The following is a 25,688-nucleotide window of genomic DNA, read 5'->3' as shown; positions in this document are numbered from 1 at the left end:
GGAATCTGGGCTACAAACTTGTTGCTTGACCACACTCTGGATGATCTTCTCCCTTAGGTTTGTTGGCACCACCATTGCTGCAGGCACGATGAATCTCTTTCACAACAGACAACCATTGCACATAAAGCCCAACAATGATCAAAATGTCCTTGAGCAGAACATTGGTATGTGTCTCATGACTACATTATGGTAGTGAACCGGCTGCTGTTAAGAAGAGTTTGACAATCATTGAACATGCCTTGTTGCTATGAGACTTAGAAATGTAGTGCCTTCTGTTTATTAAGAAGATTGTTCTGAGAGTTATAAAATTTTGTAAGGCTGTTGTTTGGACAGGTGACATTTTTGGGTCATTGAGTTACTTTTAAGACATGTGCCATCTTTCACTTCCCACATTCTGGTTTGACAGTAACCACAGGAAATTATCAAATTGTTGTGTTTATTAATAAATAAATTAAATTAATCAAATAGAGAACTCATGTTTGTTTTGGCCATTTAATAGTAAGCTAGTTAACTAAATTTGTTCTGGAGTAAAGTACCTGCAAACTTCTAGTTGTTCTCAGTGTAATCACACAGGATGAGCTCAATCTCCAGCTAATGCATTGTGACAACCTGTGTGAAAGTTTGTCTAAATGTTGTCTGTGAAGGTATCTTTTTAGTGACCCCATGCCCAGAGGGTGTGCATGGGGGCTGGTTCTAGGCATTTCTTTAAGTATGGAACAATAGACTTTCAGAGGAAACAAGACATCAGTAAATACCATGTTGTCTATATTAACTTTGTAGGTACAGGGAGCCACTGTAATTGGCAAAATCTCTTAGTTTCATGATTCCTGCAATTTCCTACTCATCACCTTTGTTTTCTAAACATAAGTACTATCAAAAGTGCTTATATTAGCTCTGTACCACACAACACGTTTCTAGGACATATAATAGAGATGCAACCAATAAAGAAGTTAGGAGTAATCTGGGAGCCTGTCTTACTTCCTGTGAACTCACCAAAGAAAAGGTATAAATCACTATGATGTTTGCCTTCTGAGTAGCCAATTTCTAGTGTTGGAATGGCTGGAAGAAGTTGAGTACAGTAAAGATTTGATGGACCAAATCGTGGAATTAATCGAGAGTCCAGGGAATCATGTGAACATCATGCATGTTGAGTATAGATTTCTCATGCTGTCAATCTCTCCTGGCCTCCACTACACATTTGGGGGGATATTTTAGATCTCAGTGACCTTTGAGGATGTGGCTGTGAACTTCACCAAGGAGGAGTGGGCTTTGCTGGATCCTTCCCAGAAGAACCTTTACAGAGATGTGATGCTGGAAGTCCTCAGAAACCTGGCTTCTATAGGTAATAATGACATTTCTAAAATTAATCAAATCGAGAACTCATGTTTATTTTGGTCATTTATGCAGAAGGTGAAAAGGGAATCAATTGGTGAATTATTGCAGCATAAATGGCACCTAGGATTTGGCAAAGCATTTCTGGCTCCTAAATACTCATAAAGATTGTTGTGTTCTCATTTTAGGAAAGAAATGGGAAGACAAGATCACTGAAGACCATATTGAAAACTCTGGGAGCAATGTAAGGTAAGTGTACTCACAAGAGGAGTCCACGACGGGGTCTGAGAACGGTCATATCATTTTTAAAGGAAACCAACCAAAGAAGTATGCATAATTTGAGAAGTATTTCTTCTTATAGTGTTTTTTACCAGAAATATATACTTAGCTGTAACAGATATTCAGTCTTTTCAAAGTATTTGACATTCAAAAAGTACTATGAAATTGCATATGTGAATACCACTATTTGGATAATAGCCATAGAGAAGCTGTGTTGAAAAGGATTGTTTGCTTTCAATCTCCTTATTTTTAGGCAAGTTGAACAAGTCAGCAAACCTAGCCTTTACCTGATGTTGGTAGTAATGTAAAGATCTATCAATACATAGAAAATGGTGAATGAATCAAGCATTGATTACATGCTGGTCACTTCTTCTTCCTTAAGGAAGTCATATGGTAAACTCAAAGGCACAAAATAGTGTGGGAGAAGCTTCAAATCGATTCCAATTCTTACTTGAACAAAGAAAAATTTTAATAGAGTAAATCCATGTCACTTCATTATGTGTGCAAAAGACTTCATATGACCTTCATTCCTTCATAGGCAGATCACATCATACTCTGGACACAAATACTACAAGCATGAGGAATGTGAAGAGAAGCCATGTGAATTTAAACAATGTAAGAATGCTCTGGTTTCTCCCCAAAATATTCACACACAAATGTTAATACAAACTGGAGATGGACTTTATGAATCTACAGTACATGGGAAAGTCATCAGTCACTCCAGTGACACTCAAAGGCATGGAGATACTCATACTGGGTGGCAACCCTATATATATCAGCAATGTGGTGAAGCCTCTTCTTATCCCACCAGTGTTCCAAGACACATGATAACACACAGTGGAGATAAACATTTTCAATGGGACATATGTGGGAAAGCCTTTGATTTCTCCTCTTTATTTAGAAGACATGAAGGAACTCATTGTGGAGAGAAACTCCATGAATGTAAACGAGGTGGTCAGACCTGTATTTCATACACAAGTCTTCAAAGGCACAGGATCACACACATGGGGAAGGAAGGTTTAAATTGTAAGGTATGTGGGAAAGACTTTGCTTATCCCAGTTTACTTAGAGTACATCAGAGAAGGCATACTGGAGAGAAGCCCTATGAATGTAAGCAGTGTGGCAAAGCCTTTGCTACATCTCATGAGCTTCATATACATGGAAGAATACATACCGGAGAAAAGCCCTATGAATGTCAACAGTGTGGAAAAGCCTTTACTACTGCCTCCTACCTTCAGATACATGAACGAACTCATACTGGAGAGAAGCCCTATGAATGTAAGCAGTGTGGGAAAGCCTTCGCTCAGTCCTCTCACCTTCACTCACATGCAAAAACTCATACTGGAGAGAAGCCCTATGCATGTAAGCAGTGTGGCAAAGCCTTTGCTACATCCACTAAGCTTCATATACATGGGAGAATACATACCGGAGAAAAGCCCTATGAATGTCAACAGTGTGGCAAAGCCTTTACTACATCCAGTTACCTTCAGATTCATGGAAGAATGCACACTGGAGAGAAGCCCTATGAATGTAAGCAGTGTGGCAAAGCCTTTGCTACATCCCCTCAGCTTCACAGACATGGAAGAATACATACCAGAGAAAAGCGCTATGAATAACAACAATGTGGAAAAGCTTTTGCCACATCCTGTCTGCTTCACACATGTGAAAGAACAGATACTGCAGAGAAATAGTATGCATGTAAACAATTGGTAAACTTTTCTGTTATTACTGTTTCACTCATATACATGTAGGACGTTACTGGAGAAAAATCCTTTGAATGTAAAAATGGTAAATCAAAAACTTTTCAGAAAAGCAACTTTCCCTTAGGAGAGCACCGAACTTAGCAACATATCCCATGAATCACCTTCATAATTCTTTACGTTTACTTACGGTTTCTAGAATTGCAAAAATAGTTTTTGTTTATCTTTCTACAGACGAAAAATCCCCAGATCTTATGAGTTTAACATCACAACTTCTTCTTCTAATTCCCTTACTTTCTACAATTCAACCCACAACACTCTGAAATCCTAAGTGCACTTAACTTCTAGAGAGAAATTCCAAACTCACTAAATTTCTAAAATTGACACTGAAGTTCAAGTACAGGACACCACTTGTCCCGACATAGGACTAAACCAGCCAGAGTCACTCCAGGTGAACTGGGCTGCATGACATTGTCACACAGAGACAGAGAAATGTCTTTTTCTTTGGTTCTGTGATGGCTCCCTCACCCAGCTCCCCCAAAGGAGGCAAGGCAGGTAAGAATGAGAGAGAGCAGGCCTGGAGCCCCATTTTATGGGGGAGAAGCCACTCAAATGAGGATAGGGTCAAGATTCAGGGGGTGGAGTCTTCCTGATGTCTGCTGCCAGTAGGTTGACATCCTGGAAGGCCACGCCCATCTCATGTGCTGTGTGGGGATCAAGGGCAGAGCAAAGGAAGGGGACACACAAGGGGAGGTTCCATGGAACATTCTATCCCAAAAGGGCACACAGTAGGATTCCAAAGGAACAGGAGGGTGTAACTCGACCCCACTGGCGGACTCCTACTCCTGGAGCCACACCTCATTATCTGAATGGGGGTGAGGCCCAATGTGTTGTGGGGCACAGCAGCTGTTCCATACTCCCCTACACAGGACTTATAGTGACTCCCGACAGCAGAATTCACAGCTCAGATTGGACTCCGGGGCCAGCTGCCCAGCGTGTGGTGGTCAGAGCACCCCAGGGGGCTGTCTCCTGCGCAGTCAGCACAAAGGCAATCGCTTCTCTTTGGTAAAGCTGTGGGACGAACGTGAGGCAGTCAGTGTCCGGGTCCAGCAGTGCTCACAGGGTCCCACTGTCCCATGGTCTACAGAAGCAAAAATTGCTTCTTCCCCCCCCCCCCGCCCGTCCAAGCTCTGGGGTGGGCACGTCACAGGCTTTAAGTGGGTGTTATTTGAAGTTGTCCCCCTCAGACTCAGAGTCTGAGCCATGACCTAATGGAGCACAGCTCCACGACCATGGTTTACATCATGAGTTGGAAATTGTGATGTTTTGGCAAAAATAATGGTGAATGCGTTGTCATAGAAATTGTCTCATTTCTGTGTTCTTTTTAGCTTGATTTCATGGGAGGTTTTTACATATTTCATCTGACAAGGGAGCAATCTGGATGCTGGGTGAAGAGGGTGAGGGGCTCCCTAGGGTTGAGGACCCAGGATGCTCCTGTGGGCACATCCCTGCATCCTCCAGGGGAAGTTCGATGCACAGGGTGCCTTTTGTCTGGGGTGTCTCTGGGTCACGTCCTCTCCACTGTGTGGAGAGGGTCCCGGGGTCAGGACTGTTGGGGGTCCCAGGAGCCTGGGTTTCCTATTGGGAGTCAGAAGCCTGAGCACTAACCTCCACACAGGGGCCAGGGGCTTAGGATCCTGTCCCCATTGCTCAAGTGAGGAGAAGGACACGTTTCCCGCCACAGGGGTGTCTGAGGTCATGGCACAGCGCCAGGCTCCCCGAGTTCCTCTCCTGCAGGGACGCTGCTGCTGCAGTTTTGCTTTCATTTTTATTTCTCTCCTTTGCAAGTGGCACCTTGTATGGTCTCTGTTTCTGGAAATGTTGATATATTTTCACTTTTTACATGAGATTTGTGTGTATTTTATAGTAGTAAATGATAAAGTATCATAATGACAGCGTAGATTTATGCATTCCTGACATTCTAAATTTTTGATAGATTGAATATGTAGGGCGGGGCTGTGGCTCCATGGTGCTGTGCTCACTTAGCATGCAGGAGACACTAGGTTCGATGGTCAGCACCACACAACTATGAAATAAAGACATTGTGTCCACCTAAAAAACTAAAAAAAATAAATATTTATTTTAAAGACTGAATATTTAGTTACATGTTTTGTCTTTTAGTTTATCAAATGCTTGGAAATCTCTAAGCTTGTTTTATATACTGAACCAGATTTCTGTATGAGCTGCCCTTGTACTTCAACCCCATGATGTTCAAGGATCAGATGCACATTGTGTCCTAAATCCTATCAGGTGGTTGTTTGGGGTGTTCTTTGTGCCTCTGAGGTTTTGACAGGAGCTCAGGAACTTGTGTAGCTGGAAGAAGCAAAGGATGGAGCTCAGCAGGTGTGTGTCCTCCTGTTCTGCAGTAACACTGAATCGGGGGTGGATAAGGGTGAAGATGGCAGCCACATTTCCTGGGTGCAGACCAGGTCTGCCCCTCCACGTGGGACATTCACTCTTTCCTTTCTATAACTTGGGAATGATAATAATCATCCCAGCAGAGCCTGCACAGCACAGATAGAGGTTATGTGAGTCAGTAAACAAGTCCTCACGGTGCTGCTTGAAGCCTGGCTAGGATCCCACACTCCAGCAGCCCTTGCCGTTTCTGCTGTTGACACCTCTCCTCAGGTGCCATAGAGATCGATGGGACCAATGGCAGCACCCAGGGCCTCTTTATCCTCATGGGATTCTCTAATTTCCCCAATGTGAAGAGGGTCATCCTTGTGGTCCTCCTGGTAGCCCACCTGCTGACCCTGCTGGGCCACACTCCATCATCCTGGTGTCACAGCTGGACCCCACCTCCACACGCCCGTGTACTCCTTACCCCCTTCATCCTTCCAGGACCTCAGCTTCACCCCCAGCTCCATCCCCAGCTCCTGCACAAACTACGTGTCCATGACAAGATCATCAGATCTGCAGGGGCACAGTCCAGCTCTTCCTGTTCCTGGGCCTGGGTGGAGTGGAGGGACTGCTGCTGGCTGTCACAGCCTATGACAGGTTAGTGGCTATCGGGAAGCCCCTGCCCTACACAGTGATCATGATTTCCAGGCTGTGGGGCAGTCAATTCCTTGGTCCTGTGTCAGTGACCCTATGGTTACACTGCTGTGCACACAAGAAGAAGGATCACTTCCTGTGTGAGATACCTATCCTGATCCGTGTGGCCTGTGTCAGCATGGTGGCTATTGAGGGCACTGTCCTTATCCTGGATGTGGGCATCATGCTGTTTCCCATGGTCTTCCTCCTGGTCTCCTGTGGCCACATCATCAGTGCTGTGCTCAGAATGCAGTCGTCCTCAGGAAGACACACTCTTCAACACCTGTGGCCCACCTCACCCTGGGCTCCCTGTCCTACGGGAACATCATCTTCAAGTACATGCAGCCAGGAGCCGCTCCTCCCGGGACCAGGGCAAGGTCCTCATGCTCTTCTACAACCCCGTCACCCCCTCCTGAACCCCTCATCTGCACACTCAGAAACAGGGAGGTGAGAAGGCTGATGCTGGGGAACAGAAAAGGGGACAAGGAGTGAGGGCCCAGGGAGTGACCGGCACACAGCCTCAGGGTCAGCTCCATAAGGGCCACTGCTGTCCTCTGAGCCATGGGGCAGATGAGGTGTCCGCCTGCAGCTCTCAGCACCCTTGCAGGGTTGGTCTTCTGGGTGCCTGACTAAGGCCAGTGCTGTGGGTTTTATAGCAGCACAGGGCCTGTCCCCCACACCCGGATGTGCAGACCTGACCCTGCAGGCTGGTACCAGGGCCACACTGGCAGCAGTCCCCGGGTCCTGCTTCTGTAGTTTGCTGACTTCACTGTGGTGCTCTCGGCGTTTTAGCTGGAACCTCCCAGCTCTCTCAGGGCTCTTGGTGTGAACCACTGTGTCTTCCTGGGTGGCGTCAAAGCTGAGTTCAGCATGGCTGGGTATTTCCCTCCCATAGGCTTGCAAGGAAGCATGTTGTCTTTTTCTGCCCTTTGTTAGGAGACAGATAAATGAATGGTGGGAGCACAAGGTAAGAGAGTAAGTATAAATGTGGCCCAGTGGGCAGACCCCACATGCTTCTTTTGCCAAAAAAGCAATGTCTCTGCAGCCCTGCCTGGAGGAAGTGGACAGGGTCTGTCCCATTCCCCAGCAAACCACCTGTTGTCTGCATGGAAATGCAGGTCGGAATTAGTATGGGTGAGAGGAACCCAAGAGAGTATGAAGGGCCTGACTTTTGTGACCCTTTTGCCAGAGCAGATTCTGAAACATAAGGATGATTCCTCCTAACCACAAAAGTTGTAGCAATGTATAGTTAAGAATGCAATTAGCACTGCTCAGCATGGGGCCCTGATGGCTTGGAAATGACCAGGCCACCAGACAGGCGCAAGCCATGGTCTCCAGAAACCCACTCCAAGTGGCCAGAGAGCCTTTGGAAGGTCTGTGGAAGAGAAGAGATGAGATGAAAGTTGATGGAGAGGAACTCAGCCTGCCACCAACACAGCGCCGCCACAGCGCCCTGCCGGTTGGTACCCACAGTCATAGGGTGCCCTGAAGGAGGGAAAGAAGGCAGTACAGGGGATGAGCCCCGGGGGCCATCTGCAGATCAAGTGCTCAAATCATTCACTCTTGAACTTAATGCCCTGCAGACTGGAGAGACCAGCCAGAGCGGCTCCTGAGCCCACAACATTTTTGAAGTGGAAGGCCTTCTTCTATGACAAATGTGAATAGCAGGGGAACCTCACCCCACCACAAATGTTGACCCCCCAGCTGAGTGCTTGTGGGAAGAGGGGATCTACTCTTCTCATGGTGCAAGCCACAGGCCCACCAGGTTATGTCAATCTGGTTCACTCTCTGCTTTAAGAATGTGCTAGAAGGAACCAGCTGGGGGAGGTACAGTGGATACACAGGGCCTAAGGCAAAAATCCACTGAGGACTTGCCACAGTTTATGGACAGAGTGAACAAGGCTTGAAAGGAAAAGTGTCTCATGAAGAAGCCAGGGAAGCCCCACCCAGCCAAGGAGGTGATCAGGGAGGGACTAAACAAGGGACAGAGAGCAGCAGGCGCCAGCACAATGCAGCCCAGTGGATGACTGGATTTGGCCACCCAGGATACAGGGACAGAAGGGGCTCAAGCCTCTCTGCTGGGGGTGTGGAGGGACAGGACAGTTCTGGCGAGAATGCCCAGAGCCTCTGCAAATTATTTCCTGAACTGACCAAGGAGGCTTGCAAGCAGCTAGTCAAGACCACAAAAATATGCCCCTTTCCTTCCTGTTGTCGCTTAACAACCTGCTGGAGTAAATCCCCAAGATTAAAATCTAATGCCTTATGGCAAGTAGATGTCACTCATTATGTACCTTCAGGAAATTAAAATATAACTATGTGGTCACTGATACCTATTCAGGCTGTGGAATGGCCATCCCCATCTACTTAAGTGCTTTGGGATCATGGCACCTCCTTTCTGCATGAAAACTGACACTGGTCCAGCCTGGGCAAGCAGAGCCTTCAAGGAATTTTGCTCTACATGGCACAGAAATCATGTCACTGGGATCCCCTATAACCCTCAGGTTTAATGCATTGTAGACAGAACACGCAAGGAATTAATGACCAGGCTACAAAAATGGGGCAGGGGGAGGGAGAAGGCTCTACCAAATCCCCTCACAATGCCTTGAACAAAATCTTGTTTGCTTCAAATTTTCTTTCAACTTCAAAATTTTCCATGGAAACAGCCACCCACAAACAGTAGGCCCCCTTCACTGTGCCCTGCCATTTACCTATAATCTCCCAGCTGGATCCCATCACAAGTTCATGATGGTCCAGCGTCCCTCCTAAAACTGGGTCCAGGGTTTGTACATGTTGACAGAAGCCTCACCCCATCTGGGTGCCTGCAGTGAAACTGCCTGCCGGGTAAATTGGGCTTTGGACCCTTGGCCACCAAATTAGCCTGGTCAATTGGGAAGGAGCCCTATCTAAGCTCTTTTCTAATAACTCCTTCCTCATTGATCCTGAGGTAGCCGTACAAGGACCTGTGCAGGGGAACACCAGCACTACCACTCCTGCTCGGCCGAGTGGTTTCTCCGTCGTTGATAATGAGACCTACAATCAGAACCGTCCTCTCTCTTTTGCTCTTGCTAATGAAACTTTTCTAGATCAATATAACAAGTCCTATGCTGGCTGTCTCTCACTGACAGTTGGTAGTTAACGCTACCAAAAGCCATAGACTACCTCCCCATGGCAAGTGCAAGAAACTCTTCCTGCCAACATGCCCAACAACACTCTTTAGAAAGCCCCCCTCTTATAATGACAGCACCCCATGGAATCGATGTGTGGCAGCCACACCTTATCTCCATGGTAAGAGAAATTTCTTTGGAGAAGATCAACACCTAAGTGCCAGGTTGGGCGCAGCTCCCTGGAATGTAAGCCATGTGCCTCAAACCATGTGGGCTAATGCAGTAACTGCTCCCTGGGACGATCTGTCACCAACCATTATGCAGGAAATCAATATGGCATGATGGATATCAGGCCAATATTGCTGGCCACTAGACCCTTCAAATGGGTGGCAGCTGGCTGGATGCATGAGTGGATAATGGGCCCTAAACCCAACATATACCTTCATCCCAAAGTATACCCATACCCACTGTGCACAAGCGTGTGTCACGCCACCCTTACCATGCTCATAATCACTGCCTCTGATGGTGTAAATATCACTCATGCAGAGATCCCTTGTGCAGTCAATGCATCCTGCTGGCTCACAACCTGTCTACACTGGCTATGAAATCTAAATGTGTATTGATCCTCACATGCCCCCCACAGCCTGGCTTCCAGTGAACCAGTCCAAGGAGTGGAGGAGTCCATGGGACATGCAGAGGAAGCATCTTCTCAGTGAGATCCTGCACCAGACAAGGCGTGATATTGCCCTCATCATTGCTGGGATTGTTGCCCTAGTGGCCGCCATCACCGCCACAGCCACTGCCACTGCTGCGCTCACTCAGAGGATCCACACTGTGCACACTGGAAACAATGTGTCCCCTGTGTGGCAGCAGCCTTTGCCTCTCAAAATGACTTAAATAAACTGAACTGAACCACCATTTTCCTCATTCAGCAAGAACCAGACCTCCACCAGGAGCCACGAAGTGTTCTGTTTATGTTGCTAAGGCTCACAGTCACCCTGAATTTCATAGTATTTGCGTCACCCAATACGCTGTATCTGACAATGGAACCTTAGAGTTCTCCACTTTTTCTCAGTTCATGAAGGGCGCTTGGGATGCTCACTGTGTTACGACTGCATGACGTCACTAAGGCCATGGTCAAAATCAAGGGGACTAAGGTGTCTGTCTCAACAGCCTCCTCTTCCTTCCAGGGATTGGCTGAACATTGGAAAAACCTGAGAGCCAAGTTACTAACCCTTATAACGCTATTACCCTGGCCCTACTGAGTGTGACAGTAATAATTTTTTTCTTGTGTTGGGAGACGCTTATGCAAGCATGTGAAGGCCACCAAAGAAAAATAAGGGATGCTAGCAAAAGTCCTTGTGGCAAGTCTGAGGGGGAGACATGGGGACAAGGGCATGGAGAACTGCATATGTGCCATACATGAGGGACACCTGAGTGGCAGGCCACTCCCCTCCAGCTAGGAGTGTGAGCTGCAGGCTGCTCACCCTGTAGGCCCCTCCCTGGGCGTGAGGCCACCTGTTGCAGACCCTGCACTTGCTCCACGACCTGCTACTTGTTTGGTTGTGGCTCTTCAGAGTCACTCCTGTGCCAGCAGTTGCTCAACAGAACAACCTTGGAATCGTCAGTAGGCCAGAGGGAATATTGGGGGGCCTGCTTTGGTCTCCTAGAGTTGTTCCGAAATTGTATTGGTGGCTGCGTGTAATGTGCTTAGCTGCTGCCCGAGTGTATACACATGGTAACTGCGCAATAAAATCAGACCTGCTTCCTGCTTGGTGTCTGGAGGTCTTGATTCTTGACTCTCTAGCCACACTGTCCTCGAGCCTGTTCCGTGGGCCTCATTGCTGGATGAGACAGAGCCCACACAAACACAAAGGCCCGGTTTCCTTGGAAGCAATGTACAGAAGCAAACGCACGGACCCAGACATGGAGCAGTGCACCAGACACACAAGCACCTGGGGACTGAAGATTGAACACCACAGAGGAGGCTTGTAAAACCAGCGGTCATAACACAGGATGGCCAGCAGGGGGCACTGTGCTCACGACCAAGTGTTGAAAACAGGCCCCCTGCATCAAGGAGAGGATTGTAAACTCAGGAAACTGGATGAAGTGTCTGCACAGGAGCACAGCCCAGAGAGCAGAGAGTGACTGCAGAAACGTGAAAGAGAGGTCCCGCGAGGTGTTGGCAAGGAAAAGGTCTCATTGGTCTGATAACAGGTTGGAGTCACCATCTGGGTGTATTTTCTGAGATCCATCACACTTATGCTCCCACCCACCTTCTTTGAACCACAATGAAAAGGGGGGCTGGGGATGTATCTCAGTGCTAAATTGCCCCAACCCTCAATTCAATCTCGATATGGGGGACAATAAAAGCACCTGGGATTCAATTCTCAGTTCTGGGCAGCTATGTGCCCATGTTTCCACACTTTTTACCCATGAGCCCCCCTGGTCCATGGGCATTATTTTTAGGTAGAATGAATGTGAGGCACTATGCAGGATGTGAAAGACTTCACAAAGTCCAACTTAAGAGAAGAAAATAAAATGGTATATGCTTTCCATTATTGGGGTTAATATGACAGGCTGTATTGGCCCCAAGTGGCACATTTTTATGTTTTATATGCGGGCTTTCTGGCAGAGCTGAGCAGGGTTATTATTTCTTCCTGGTTTAACTATCAGTTGAACCCAGGTAGCTGAGAGCACTGGGTCAGCTTCTGGGTTTACATTGCTTCCTAGGCAGGATGCAGATGGGCTTGTGGCTTTTCTTGAAAATGTTGGTGCATCTCAAACCTTGACATAAAAAGAGTTCACAAAGGGGGACTTTATACTGAGAGAAAATAATGAGGTCAGTCTGTGCAATGGAATGACATGTTTCAAGGAGGCAAATGAGCTTGAGCTCACAGACATGTTATGAGACTACAGATGCCTGAAGCCTAACCTAATGCAATTCTACATATTATGATATTATTAGCATATCACCTAATGCAATAATAATACAATATTATTCTTTTACAATCAATACTAACTCCTACATACAATTTCCCCTATACATTCATGACAATGATTTCCCTTTCAAGAAAATCTCAAAGCCCTTGTCAGCACCTAAACACAGGGTAAGACAGAGTTTCCTTATCTCCCTAGTGTAGCTGCACTGGTCAACGTTCCTTTCCTGCTTTCAATCAACACCTTTTCTTTTTGATTTTAGGGCAAACAGCTGAGCAGACTTGTGGGATCAGCAGAGTAAGGTCTGTACATAAGAATTGATAATAGTAGAATGTAGACTATCTACATTGAGCACAAGGCGCCCATTTTATTTCTGCTGCACATTGCTGTTTTAGAAGGTTGCCTGCCTCCCCCACACCCCACCCCTTTCTCTGCTGGGGATGGAACATTGAGCCACAGCCCGAACCCCAAATGTTTCCTTTTATAGGTCAGGCTGCCTCCTCAAAGATCAGAGGTCAAGAGGTAATGAGATTTACTAAAATAATTTTCAAACTGTTTTCATTAGTAGATATCACATACATGTGGATATATATGATATCTTTAAAGAGTGTTTCAAAAATTTGGAGACAGTGTCTTTCTAATTTGCCTGAGGTATATATATTGTTTTTTCATATATATATATACACACACACACACACACACACACACACACACACACACACACATATACATACATACACACCAGTGGGGCTTGACCTGGACCACTGGGCTACATCCCACTCTTTTCCTTTTATCTTAAGAGAGGGTCTCACTGACCTTGGGCTCCTCCAGCCTCACCCTCCCTGAGAAGTTGTGCTTTGTTTTTGTGTTGAGGTTAAACCCAGGGGCTCACCATGCTCAGAAAGCACTCTATGGCTGAAGCCTAGCTCAGCGCCAGGTGTCACCTCTGTACCAGAGGCTAAGCTAAGGCTTCCCACCTGGATTAGTTCCCAGCACAGCTGAAAAGCTCCGCCTGAAAAGGACTGGGGCCAAGCATCTGTCACTCTACCCAACTTCAGCCAGTGATTGGATGTTGCTGGCTGTCAGTCACGATGCAGAGGCGGGCCTGGAGGCCGTCCATCCCGGATGCTAGGGGAACTGCCCAATCAGTGCGCAGAGGGAGAGGAAGGGCGGACTTCCGCAATCTCGCGAGCGTTTCTTCCTCAGCGACTCCCCTCCTCATCCTTTAAGCCAAGAGTTCTCTGCTCCAGGGACTCAGGTGACTCTGCTCTGCCTGTGTCCCCCCCACCCCCGTCTCGGGTGCCTGGAGGTTCCTCGAGAGGACGCCGGGTCACCACAGAACACAAAAATGGTGAGTTTGCGACCAGGGCTGAAGGCACGCGTCACCACCCGCCTTGGGGCCTGGTGCCCGGGTGAACTGGGGAGCGCGGCGGAGTCGTGGCCCTGTCCCTTGGCCTCGTGGGGTGAGCTGGGTTTTGGGATTTTGAGGTGAGCTGCTGAGCGTGGCAGAGTCCCCGCTGGAGGGTGGCCCTGGGGCCTGTCCCCTGGTTCCCTGGGTTTGGAAGGGCGCCTCAGGTCCCTGGTGTCCCCTTTGCTCCCTACTGGTGGCCCGACCCACTCTTCCCAACGTGGAGGAAGCAGGGCCACAAATGCACCCTCCTTCTCCCAGGGGAGCTCCTCCGGAGGCTGCTGTAGGTTCCCCAAATTGCAGGCGCCTCCTGCCTTCTAAACCCCACCTTCCCTCCACCTCACAGCTCGGCCGGACGTTCGTTCTTCCCACTGGTTTCAAATGGACACCGTCCGCTAATTGTCACTTTTAATCTAGCGAAATGTTGGAGAGAATAGTTCTTTTCTTTTAATTGGGGACCCAAACTCTGGAAGCTTTATGAGGCACATCCCCAGCCTCCACTTTTACTGAATTTTGAGATCTGCACCCACTTGGTGTGGAAGCTGGTCTCCAACCTGTGATCCTTCTGTGACCGCTGTTTACCAGTGACGAGTCCTTGCTTCCCCGAATGCTGAAGTATAACACCAGAGAAGCACGCTGAGGCAAGTGTAGAGTGGAAAGTAGAGGTTTATTAAAGGACAGCAGAAAAGACTTCTCCCCGCAGGAAGAAGGGGACCCAAGAGGTGGAATCCCTGTAAGGGGGAGGTCTTCCCTCTTCTATAGCTAAAGTCTTCTTTCCGCTTTCCCACACTTTGTTTCTCATTATGTTGCAGTGATAGAATGCAGGTGGGAAGGTCCAAAAGGTGGGAGATTGGTGGGCTGGAGGAGTAATCAGGGCAGAAAAGGCCTGGGGTGGCTTTTGGATTATGATTAACAGTTCCTTAGAATAGAGTCAGGCCTTGGGGACATTAACATTTCAATTGCTGCTCTGGTTTCCAGGACTCCATTCTCTATAATGGCCTCTGTTTTATTTATCTTACACAATATTAGACCCAATTTACCTAACTACCTATCTGTAAATCTGGCTTCACTTCTGCTTCAGCCTCCAAAGTTCCTGGGATTACAGGGCTGTGTGGAGGGGGCAAAACTGTGACTTATGCAGTCAAGGGGAGAAATAAAGTATGTCCACACACTTGTTCCCCTTTCAATGCTCTATTCACTCAAATTACTTAATACAGTTGAACTGTATAGGTTCTTAATCAAGAAAACAACAATCCTTAATGCTAGGCATTGCCATAGACATAATCAATTCACAGCAAAATGTGCCACAGCCTGGAAGCAGCAAACTAACTGGGGGGTGAAGATCAACTTGTGAAGGTGGATACAGCAGGAGAGGGAGCCGTTTATTGTAGGACAGTAGGGGTATATCTACATAATTAAGAACAAGCTGTGTATTCAGTTAACAAAAACTAGGTATAACAGTCAACCAATAAGGAATCATCATCTTAATGATTACACACAGCTTAACTTGATTGACATAATCTAGACACAGCAGTCACTCATTAAGGAATCTCTATCATCTTAATGGCTTGCTGGCCTTACTTTTCAACCACTACTTCCTTTGGCTAAAAGCCAGGTGCCATCTTGACTTGTTTATCACCCTAACTGCAACAATTCTAGGTTAATTAATTCACAGCAAACAATTCTAGATTCATTCTAAGCACTGGAAAACACACTTAATCATGATAAGCTAATGACAGACATTCCCTCTGTATGCTGAGTTTAAAGGTCTTATGTCTTAGGCTTTGAGTCCAGCAGATGCACACTCACTCAGACCTCGGTGACCAGTTCTGGAACCAAGGCAAGCATTTCCTGGTGTGGAGCAGAGGAGCAGTTGAGGAGGGGGTCCTAGGGAGGAGGTGCAGCTCTCACCAAGGTCCAGATGAGGCAGTAGAGTTTGAGAATGGTGAGGATCTTGCAGAGGCTCAGGAAAGATGCCAAGTGATGGGATGTCAGGTCCTCATCAGACTCTCCAGCTCGAGTGCATCCTTGTTTCTGTTGGCTGAATTCCTGCTCATCAGCTCTATCATTTATACTAAATTTGGGGGCTTTTGATCATGCTTTCAATCCTTATCAGCTACCACCCTATTTCTCAGTGACATCATTTATTCTGGGATCATCTCCACCCTGATCTTCTTGCCTTTCCCTCTTATCAGGCAAGGACAGACTGCTAGAGGCTTCACTCTCTTTATCAGGGTGAGGGGAAGGAACTTGTTGAGGCCTTACTGGAGGGATCTGTGGATGTGCCTGGTGAAACTGCAGGTCTTTTAAAATGGAGTTGCTTAGGCTCAGGCCTAAGGCCATTCTAACAAGGCCTGTGTCCCTGGTAAGAAGAACACTTTTGAAAGCATTTGTTTTCTATTTGTGATTATTATACTTGAGAGGAAAGAATAATCACTTAACAGTTCCCTGTGTTTGGTCAAAATAATTACTTTAAAAGGAAAAAGGCATTTGTACATAGAACCTAGGGATATTGAATCTTGGGTTATGTTCCAAGCCCCCCTGCCCCAATTTGACATGAATCATTTATTAAATTTGTTTTTATTAGTTATACATGGCATTATAATGCATTTTCACACAGTACACATAAATAGAGTGTAACTGCTCCTTTTTCTGGTTGTACTTGATGTGGATTCACACCAGTCCTGTAATCATATATGCACACAGGATAATAGTGTTTGATTCATTCTTCTGTTCTTCATCCCCAACTCTTTAAATTTGATTTTCAGATGGGGTCTGGCTATGTTGCCCAGCCTGGCCTGTAAGTCCTGACCCTCCTGCTTCAGTTTCTCAAGCTGTTGACATTAAAAGCATTGGCAATCCCAGCTATGGAAAATAGTTCATTTTGGTTTAAATATTAATGACCTTACTCAGGAACATGGATTCAAGTGACCCTAAATGATGTATGTGTCCCACCCTGAAAGACAAGGATTAAACCCAGGGGCACTTAATCACTGAGCCACAATCAGTCCTTTTTAGATTGTATTTTGAGACATGATCTCATCAAGTTCCTTCTGCCCTCACTAAATTGCTGAGACTGACTTTGAATTTAGCAGTCCTCCTACCTTATCCTCTAAAGCTACTGGGATTACAGTTGTGTGGCACTGTGTCTGGCCTACATGAACTTTTATAAAAGAAACTGTGTATCACTACATTAACCAATTGCATTGGTAGGATCATCAGATGGGTGGGCTGCAGAAAGAAAGAAAGGAAGGAAGAAAAAAGAAATTTCTTCTGACTGTTGTTATTACATTCTTACTTTGGTAGATGGTGGGGACTAGATGTCTGGTAAGGATAGTGATATATTCTGAGAAATTTAATAGTTTTGAGAATTGTGGTCTGATCCAGAAATTAAGATAATTGGCTATTAAAGGGCTTAATATAGCCCAAGATAATTTTTGCTCTCCATACAGAACCCTGCCTTTCCACCCTCATGGTGGTCCGGTTAGCCAAGTCAAATACTCTGAAGGTACTTTGATGTAGATGCAACTGTATAGAGAACTTGAGTGCACAGCCGTAAAAATCTTGTGCTTCTCCCTTTATCTTTCTTAGGTGTAGACACCGTGTCAGATTTCTTGGGCAGAGGTTCCCTTTGGATGCCTCACAGGGTCCCATGTCCTCAGCCACTGTCCTCTCCTGGAGCTGCCACAAGGTGCCCACAGCTGCCCTGGTCCCTGCAGGGTGAACAGAACTTCAGGCCCTGGGTCAGTTCCTCCTAGAGGACACCTGAGGTGTGGGGTGCAGCCTCTCAGGGAAGCTGCTGGGGGCTCTGGGCTGAGAAATCTCCTGGAACAGGCCTCATCTAGACAGGTACTTCCTTGGGACCTTGTTTTTCCCAATCTCTGTTCCCATTCCTTAGAGAGAGGTGGCCAGTCAGCCTGTGGATGCTGGTGCTGAGGGTCCAGGTCATCAGTGATTCCTGCCCTTGTAGTCTCACAGTGTGAAGGAGCGAAACCTCTCCCAGGGCATAAGCAACACCCACCCCAGTGCAGAGCTGTGCAAACCTGAAAAGCCTCGTAGACTGGCGTCATGGTCTAGGTCCCTGGGAGGGTGATCCTAGAGGCTTTCAGGAAGCAAGACCAGGAGGGAGCATGTCCCAGATGTCAGGGACCTTCCCTGCCCCTTGAGCCTGACACATGTGTGCTCCCTCAGCACCAAAGCTTTCTGTGTATCACTTTGAAATGATCTGCTCACATTTTGAGGCCCAGGTCTATTTTCTCAGAGCCAAATGGGATGGACTATTATCAAATAGGCAAGAAAGAAGTGGATTTTAAAAAGTCTAATTACATTTCCATTGTTGAAACAATTACAGCCAGGTACAGTGGTGCACACCTGTGATCCTTGCTGTTCCAGAGCCTTAGGCAGTAGGATTGTAAACTTGAGTATAGCCTTAGTGACTTAGCCAGGCCTTATTTCTGGGGATGTGACTTATCAATAAAGTTCCTCTGGGTTTAATCTCTGATCCCAAACCAAAGAAAAAGAACAGAACAGAAAAACAAACAAACAAACAACAACAACAACAACAACAAAAAAACACATCTAATTTATCTTTTGCTACCCCTGAGTATGCATAGAAAATTGGGGAGATTTGATCTTCTCTTTTCAATGATGTCCAATTGAAATCCATGCCCTAGATTCCAGAATGCCACTTAAGATACAGAGAAACTCTGTCTACCATTATTGCTGCAGGAAATGAATCCATTTCTACAAAAATTGTGGTGGATAAATTTATGAATTTGATTTTATGTAAATTAGTTACAGTCATTGACAAGCTGATGAATTTGACAGGAATGACAGTTTGTTGTTACTGTTGTTGTCTGGATTTGGCAGGTTCATGTTAGCTGTGTCGTTTTTGGTATCAGCAATGGAACCCAGAGGTGCTTAGCCACTGAGCCACATCCCTGGCCCCTTTTAGATTCTTCCTTTTGAGTCAGGGTCTTGCTACATCACCTTGGGCCACTGACCCCTGAACCACTGTGGTTACAGATGTGCACCATCACACCCATCTTCATTGGAAGTTTTAAGGACAATTTTGGCAATACATAAATACCCAACTGTGATCATTTAAAAATCACTGTATACTTTATCAGTGAAATAATAAATGACACCTGTTTTCTGAAAAGGAGAGATATATATGTCTAAGTAAGGGTGCTGATCTTCTCACAAGCACTCTCACCATGTCACCTGATTCCTGTTCCCTCCTAATTACCTCCTCCTAGGGCTACCCATTTGGGAGCTGGCCCTTTAGCTTATGAAACTTGGGAGTAACATAAATGCTCTCTCTACTCTCTCTGTCCTGTACAATATTTTCACTGGTCTTAGATACAGTGTAGTATTTTCATTTTAGATATACTTTTTCTAAGCTCACCCCAAAAAACACAATAATCCATGCCCTGAATTTCACATAATTTACTGAAATGCTCTTTTTTTTTTTTCAAAGAGTGTAGATCTGGGCTGGGGTTGTGGCTCAGTGGTAGCGTCCTCATCTAGCATGCATGAGGCACTGGGTTCGAACCTCCAGCACCACATAAAAATAAAGACAATAAAGTCCATCAACAATAAAAAAATATTAATAAAAAAAAAAAGAGTGTAGATCATGGGCAAGTTCAGTCTCCTTTGTAAGAAAGTGTGTTGTCTTTTCATTGATTTTTCTTGCCTCTCATTGTGTATCTTTTGTATTATAATCTTTTTTATCACTCATTACATATATTTTCAGGGTTGTCATTTTTTTTGTTTGTTTTTGTGTGTGTGTGTGTGTGTACATGGACTGTTGAGGATTGAACCGAGGGCTATCAAGTTCTTACTACTGAGTTACTCTGCACCCCAAGAAAATTAGTATTGTAGACTGGGGTTTACTTATTTGCTGATGTATTGAGTGCTGGGATTGAAGCCAGGGACTTGCTCATGCATATGTTGTCCTCAAAAAAAATGAATTTCAATGTGTGAGCAGCATTTTGGAGGTGGGCAGGTGTTTCACTGGGTAACAAACCTAGAGGCACTTGTCCACTGAGCACGTCCTCAGCCCTTCCTATTTATTATGTACCTATTTATTTTTATTTTTATTTTGTATAGTTGTAGAGGGACAGAATACCTTATTTTTGTTAATTTATCTGTGGTGCTAAGGATCATACCCAGTGCCTCATACATGCTAGCAAGTGCTCTGCCACTCAGCTACAATCCCAGTCCCCCCATTTATTGTTGATGATGACCAAGTTTCACAAAATTTCTGGATGTCTTGCTAAATTGCAGAGAGAGCCTCCAACTTGCCAGTTCCATGCCTTGACCTCCCTAGTGGCTGAAATTACAGGTGCACACCACCACACCAGCAGTTGGAATACCTTTTAAAGATTTATAATCCAGGGGTTGGGATTGTGGTTCAGAGAAAAAGCGCTCACCTAGCATGCGTGAGGCCTTGAGTTGGATCCTCAGCACCACATAAATATTAAATAAAGGAATTGTGCCCACCAGAACTAAAGAATAAATATATATTAAAAAAAAGTTTTATCATCCAGTTTCTTTCCAGATGGAAATAGTATTGAAAATCAGTTTCGTTGCTTTCGTCCATAGTTTTGAAATTTGTAACTATGACTTTTCTTCATTGCTTTATTTTTTGCATTATTATTTGGGAAAGGTATTCATTATGTAATATTGTTTCTTATGTTTATATTTCTTAAAGTTTATGGCATGTAGTTCATTCACTTCCTTATTAAATCAATTTTGTTTTTCAGAGCAATTTTAGACTTATAGTTTGTTAATCAATGATTTCTAGAGGAACAGCATCAACACGAAGTGTGATTATAAAAGGGGACTTATTAGATTGGCGTACTTGACCTGAAGCTGGATGTCCACAGTGGCCATCTGCAGCTGGAGAGCTTGAGAAGTTGTAGCTGCAGAGTCCAAGAGGCTGAAGCCTCAGAACAAGAGGGATCACTGGTGCTGCCCTAGTCCAGACCAAAGGCTCTGGAAACTCCCTGGAGAATCACAGGCAGAGTCCACTTTGGGAGAGTGAAGAAGGCAGAGTGTGATATCCTCAGGCCATTGCAGCAGCCATTGGAGAAGAAAGGCCTTTCTCTGCTGCTGCTTCCTTCTTCTTCCAACTTTTGTTCCACCTAAGACACCGTCCTATTGGATGGTGCTGCCTATACCTAAGGAGGTTCTCTAGTTTGGTTCTCTGTTCCACATGCCAATCATTTGTAGACACACCCTCACGGACACACCCAGAGGCCTCTTAATCACAGGTATCTCTTAATCCAATGCGGTTGACAATTCTAATGAGCCATTATGTTAGAGTCTGTAAACAAGTCAAAAATAACACTTGGCATTTTGCCAGGGGAATGTTAGAGTTAGTAAACAAGTCTGAATGGTGCCTGGCAAAATGCCAGAGGGAGTGGTTTGAGAAGTAACAAAAGCGAGCTATTAAGTGTGGAGATTCCTTATTGGTTGACTGATGTATCTAGTTTATGCTAATAAGATAAGCTGTGTGGAATGTATAAATACTGCTCCTGTCCTGCAATAAACGGCTCCTACTCCTGCTGTATCAACGTACACAAGTTATTCGTCACCCCCCCGGTTAGTTTGCTGCACCATTACATATAGTATCAAACACCCGTCTCTACACTGTTCTCAATATTTTGCATTGCTGTTGGATGCTTGTTAGTTACTGAATCAGTAGCCTACGTTTGATTAAGAGAGTGGATGAAACAACACTTTATCATCAGCTGAAATCCATCCTTTACCTTAGGGTTCCTCCTCTGTGTGGTGTGATTTTGTGTGTCACATATTCTACATAATAATGTCATACAGAAGAGTTTCAGTGCATCTATAATGTTGTCTCTTCTGGAATGTTCTTGACTTGGAATCTTACTGCACTTGGCCTTTCAGACTGGCTTCTCTCACTTACCAGTCTGCCTTTAAGGGTGCTGTATCTTTGCAGGCTGCAGAGCTCACTTTCTGGGTGATGTTCTTTGGTGTGGGTAAACTGCAGCTCGTCCATTCAGCATTGAAAGGTGCATCTTCCTTGCTTCTAGCTTTGGGCAGTTCTGGATATGGCTGCTGTAGTCACTGCTGAGAAGATTTCTGTGCATAATTTTCACCTCATTTGCATAGACACCTGGGAGTGTGGTGAATTAATTGTAGAGTGCACCATGTTTATTTTGTAAGAGCGTGACTGTCTTCCAGAGACAGTGTTCTTCTCTCCATTCACATGAGCAAGGGAAGGGTGCTTGCTTATTTAAGTTTTCACTGTCTTTTGGAGCTTGTGGTGTTTGTCATTTCACCACTCCAGTTGAGTACCTGGTGGCACCTCATTGTTCATTTTGAAGTTTCCTATTTATATGCAGGTGAACATCTTCTCACACATGTGTTAACTGTGCCTATTTATTGAGTGATTGTCTTTCCAAATCTTTTTCTCACTTCCAAGTTGGTTGCTTATTTTTTTACTGAGTATTCTTCATGTATGTTGAATACCAACCCAGTGTCACTATGCGTTGTGACAAAATTTTGTCCATTTCTCCAGCATGTCTTCTCATTCTCTCAAGTGTATCCTTTGAAAAACACAAACTTCGTTTTGATCAAGTTCTATTTACAAGTTTTTTGCTCACAGATCATGTGTTTGATGTTACATATGAAGCTGTCATGCCAGCCCAGATTTCTCTGTAATTACTTCTGTGTCATTTTAGTGAAGTTCTGAAGTTTGCATTTAGTACTATGATGTATAGGCAATGTTTTTCGGTGCTGGAAAGTGAACCCAGGGCCTGCTAAGTGCCAAGTGGGTGGTTTGCTAGAGCTGCAGCCCCCGCTGTGTGTCCTACTTTAACACTGAGGCTCCACTGGGAGCTGATTCTGTGACATTTGTGAGGTGAGAATGCTTCCTTTCTTTGTACATTAATGTCCAGGTGTTTTGGCACTATTTTCCAAGACAGTGTATTTTCCGTTGATTTTCCTTTGCTCCTTTGTCAAAGATGAATGGAATAGATTTATACTGTGCCAAATACCACTGTGTCTTGATGATTGTAGATTTTTAGTAGTTCTTAGCCTCAGGTAGTGTTCATCCTGTGAATTGAGTGTTCATTACCATGTTGGTTGTTCTAGATCTTTTATTACTGATAACTTAAAAGAATTTTGATTAGGATTATATTGAATCCATAACTGAAGTTGGTAAGAATTGATGATAGCACTGAGGTTTCCCATGTGTAAACATAAAATATCTCCATGTGTTTTCCTTGTCTTTGATAGTCTCATTGGAAGTTAGCAGTTTTTGTCATACAGATTTTTATCAGATTTATATATGAGTATTTCTCTTTCATTGGTTCTGTATAAGTGGTGTGTGTTTGTTTTTCTTTATGGTTTTGTTGCTGGGTGTTGGACTCAGGGATGTTCTACCATTGAGCTACATTACCAGTCCTTTTAATGGTTTTGTTTGGAGACAGAGTCTTGCTAAATTGCCCAGGCTGGCCTCCAAGCTGGGATCATCCTGCCTATGCCCCGTGAGTGGCAGGGATCAGAGGCATGGCCTCCATGTCCAGCTTGCTGCTGTCAACAGGATAATAATTGCCCTGTTTATAAACATGACAACACTGACATCATGGAGTTGCTTTTTATGATTCTTTGGGGGATTCCACATAGAGTAAAGATCATGCTGTCTCTCTATAAAGACATTGTGTTTTTCTGAGCTTGAGTGTTTTTCATTATTCTTGATTTTTCTCTTTAACTTTTTATATAATCAATATTTATTATTTAGCTTTTTGTTATGATGGGTAATGTTAATTGGTTTTCCAATTTTAAATCAGCCTTGAGTCGCTGTAATAATTCCCTCTTGGCTGTGGTGTATAATTTTTTAAGTTTATTTTTGGACTCAATAAAGTAATGTTTGAGGAATCTTGCATTCATAATCATGAGAGTCATTCATACTTTCCTTTTCTATATAATACTTTTCTTTATCTATTTAATTTTGATAATTTGGTAACATAGAGCTCAGAAAGAATTAGGAGGTTTTAACTCAGCTTCTGTGTTCTGGAAAAAAACAGTAGAAAGTTGGTGGCAGGTTTAAGTGTCTCCTGGAAGCCTGTTTGACATATCAGAGCCTTTTTGTGTGTGTTTGGTGGTGGTGGGGGGGCGGTAATTAGTTATTGAGCCTGTTTTTTTGTATTTCTCCTTGTGTGTAAGTTGTAGGAGATTGTTGATAAACCCAGTCTGATTCCCTCTTTAAAATTGGGAGCCATCTTGCCACAAAGACATGAAAAGCTAATTTCAGGTTTACTATAAATTACTGCAAATTCTGATCTTGCTTGGAATGCCTGCCTGTGCCTTGAACTCACCCATGCCTGGCTCTCTCTGGGCAGATAGCAGCCCTCTCTGAAATTTTAGTGACGCCTCATAAATCTTGGCCTTCCCTGGCCAGAAAATGACCCTCTCTGAGGCTCTAATTACCTTCATAAATTCTGATGTGGAGGCCAGCAAAAATGTAAACTAGCCTTGTGTTATGCTCCTCAGAGTTTTGTTATCTGTAATTTCTCAAACTCCTCTTTGGTGACTTTCTAGGCTATAAAGCTGTGCTGCAAGAAAGCTCCAGAATTTATGAAGGTCATTAGAGCCTCAGAGAGCATTGTTATCTGGCCAGGGAAGGCCAGGATTGATGAGGCATCACTAAAATTTCAGAGAGGGCTGCTATCTGGTCAGAGAGCCAGGCATGGGTGAGTTCAAGGCATGGGCAGGCCTTCCAAGCAGTTTAGAATTTGCAGTAATTTATAGCAAAGCTGAAATTAGGTTTTCATGCCTTTGTGGCAAGATGGCTCCCAATCTTAAGAGAGAATTAGGCTGGGTTTATCACATGCTAGGGAAGCACTCTTGCACTGAGCCACAAGTTCAGTCTCTGTCCTTTGTATTTTGGGCCTTATGTCGGTTTATCAGTGATGCTGATGTTCATGAAGGGCTTGATTTTGCAGACTGCAGATTTCCTGATTGTGGTTTCATCAACACCCACTCTGTTACCTTCCTGTGCTTGATTTAGGTTTACCTTGCCCTTCTTTCTCTGGTTTCCTGAAGTGCAAGTCTCAATGATTGCTTTAGCTCTTCTTTTCTGAAAGGTGCTTTGGATGCCTTAGATACCAATGAGGCATCCCCTGTGCTGTTCTCTACAGATTTCCTATGGTGGACTTTTGCATTTCATTTCCTTTAAAATGATCACCTTTTCTCTCACCTCTTTCTCCTGATCTGTTGAGTCCTGTGCTTCACCTCCCTTTGCCTGGAGGCTTTCCAGCTGCCTCTGGTCTGATTTCTGCTTTAACTCCCATGTTCTTTGAGCATAGCTGGGCTTTCACTGGTGTTGCACACTCTCACAGGTGTAGTTTAGGGCTCAGAATGTGCCTTGTCCTGGGGGGTGTTGCTGTGACCCTGAGAACTCGGTGTGCTTTAGTTTTGAGTGAAGGCCAATGAAGCCCTCCTGTCTGCTTCTCTGTCCCCATGTCTGTCCTGACAGAGTTGGGCTGATGTCTCCCAATGGAAGTGTGGATTCGTTGTCCTGGGCAGTTCTGTATGTCTCTGCCTGATGTGTTTTGACTTTGTTTCAGGTGCATGCTTATTAAAACTCTCAGACAGTTAATTGAAAGTTTAGCCTAGGGAGGGCACAGGCCTGTAATTACAGTGGCCAGGAAGGCGGAGGCAGGAGGACTCTAAGTACAAAGACAGCCTCAGTATCTTAGAGAGGCCCTGAATAAATTATAGAGATCCTATCTCAAAACAAAAATGAATAAATAAAATTAAAAAGGGCTGGGAGTGTGGCTCAGTGGTTAAGCA

General features: G+C 44.9%; 1 protein-coding gene across 3 annotated transcripts in view; it reads left to right on the top strand.

The window, feature by feature from the left end:
• The window catches only part of LOC124092070 (zinc finger protein 709), a 59,775-nt gene extending 54,310 nt beyond the window's left edge, over nt 1–5,465 (top strand). Inside the window, exons 3-5 of one of the 3 annotated variants that reach the window (XM_046443361.2) lie at nt 1,216–1,342; nt 1,521–1,581; nt 2,150–5,465. In XM_046443361.2, coding sequence (XP_046299317.1) covers nt 1,216–1,342; nt 1,521–1,581; nt 2,150–3,227 — 1,266 coding nt within the window. In that variant the 3' untranslated portion in view covers nt 3,228–5,465. The other 2 variants (XR_009226704.1, XR_009226703.1) reach the window with 2 other exon arrangements.
• The last annotated feature ends 20,223 nt before the right edge of the window (nt 5,466–25,688 follow it).

Source organism: Marmota monax, unplaced genomic scaffold (assembly GCF_021218885.2).
Source record: "Marmota monax isolate L192 unplaced genomic scaffold, Marmota_monax_Labrador192_F-V1.1 WCK01_AAM20220418_F8-fsc00168, whole genome shotgun sequence".
NCBI classification, from domain to species: Eukaryota; Metazoa; Chordata; class Mammalia; order Rodentia; family Sciuridae; genus Marmota; species Marmota monax.
This window is presented reverse-complemented; position numbering and strand designations above follow the sequence as displayed.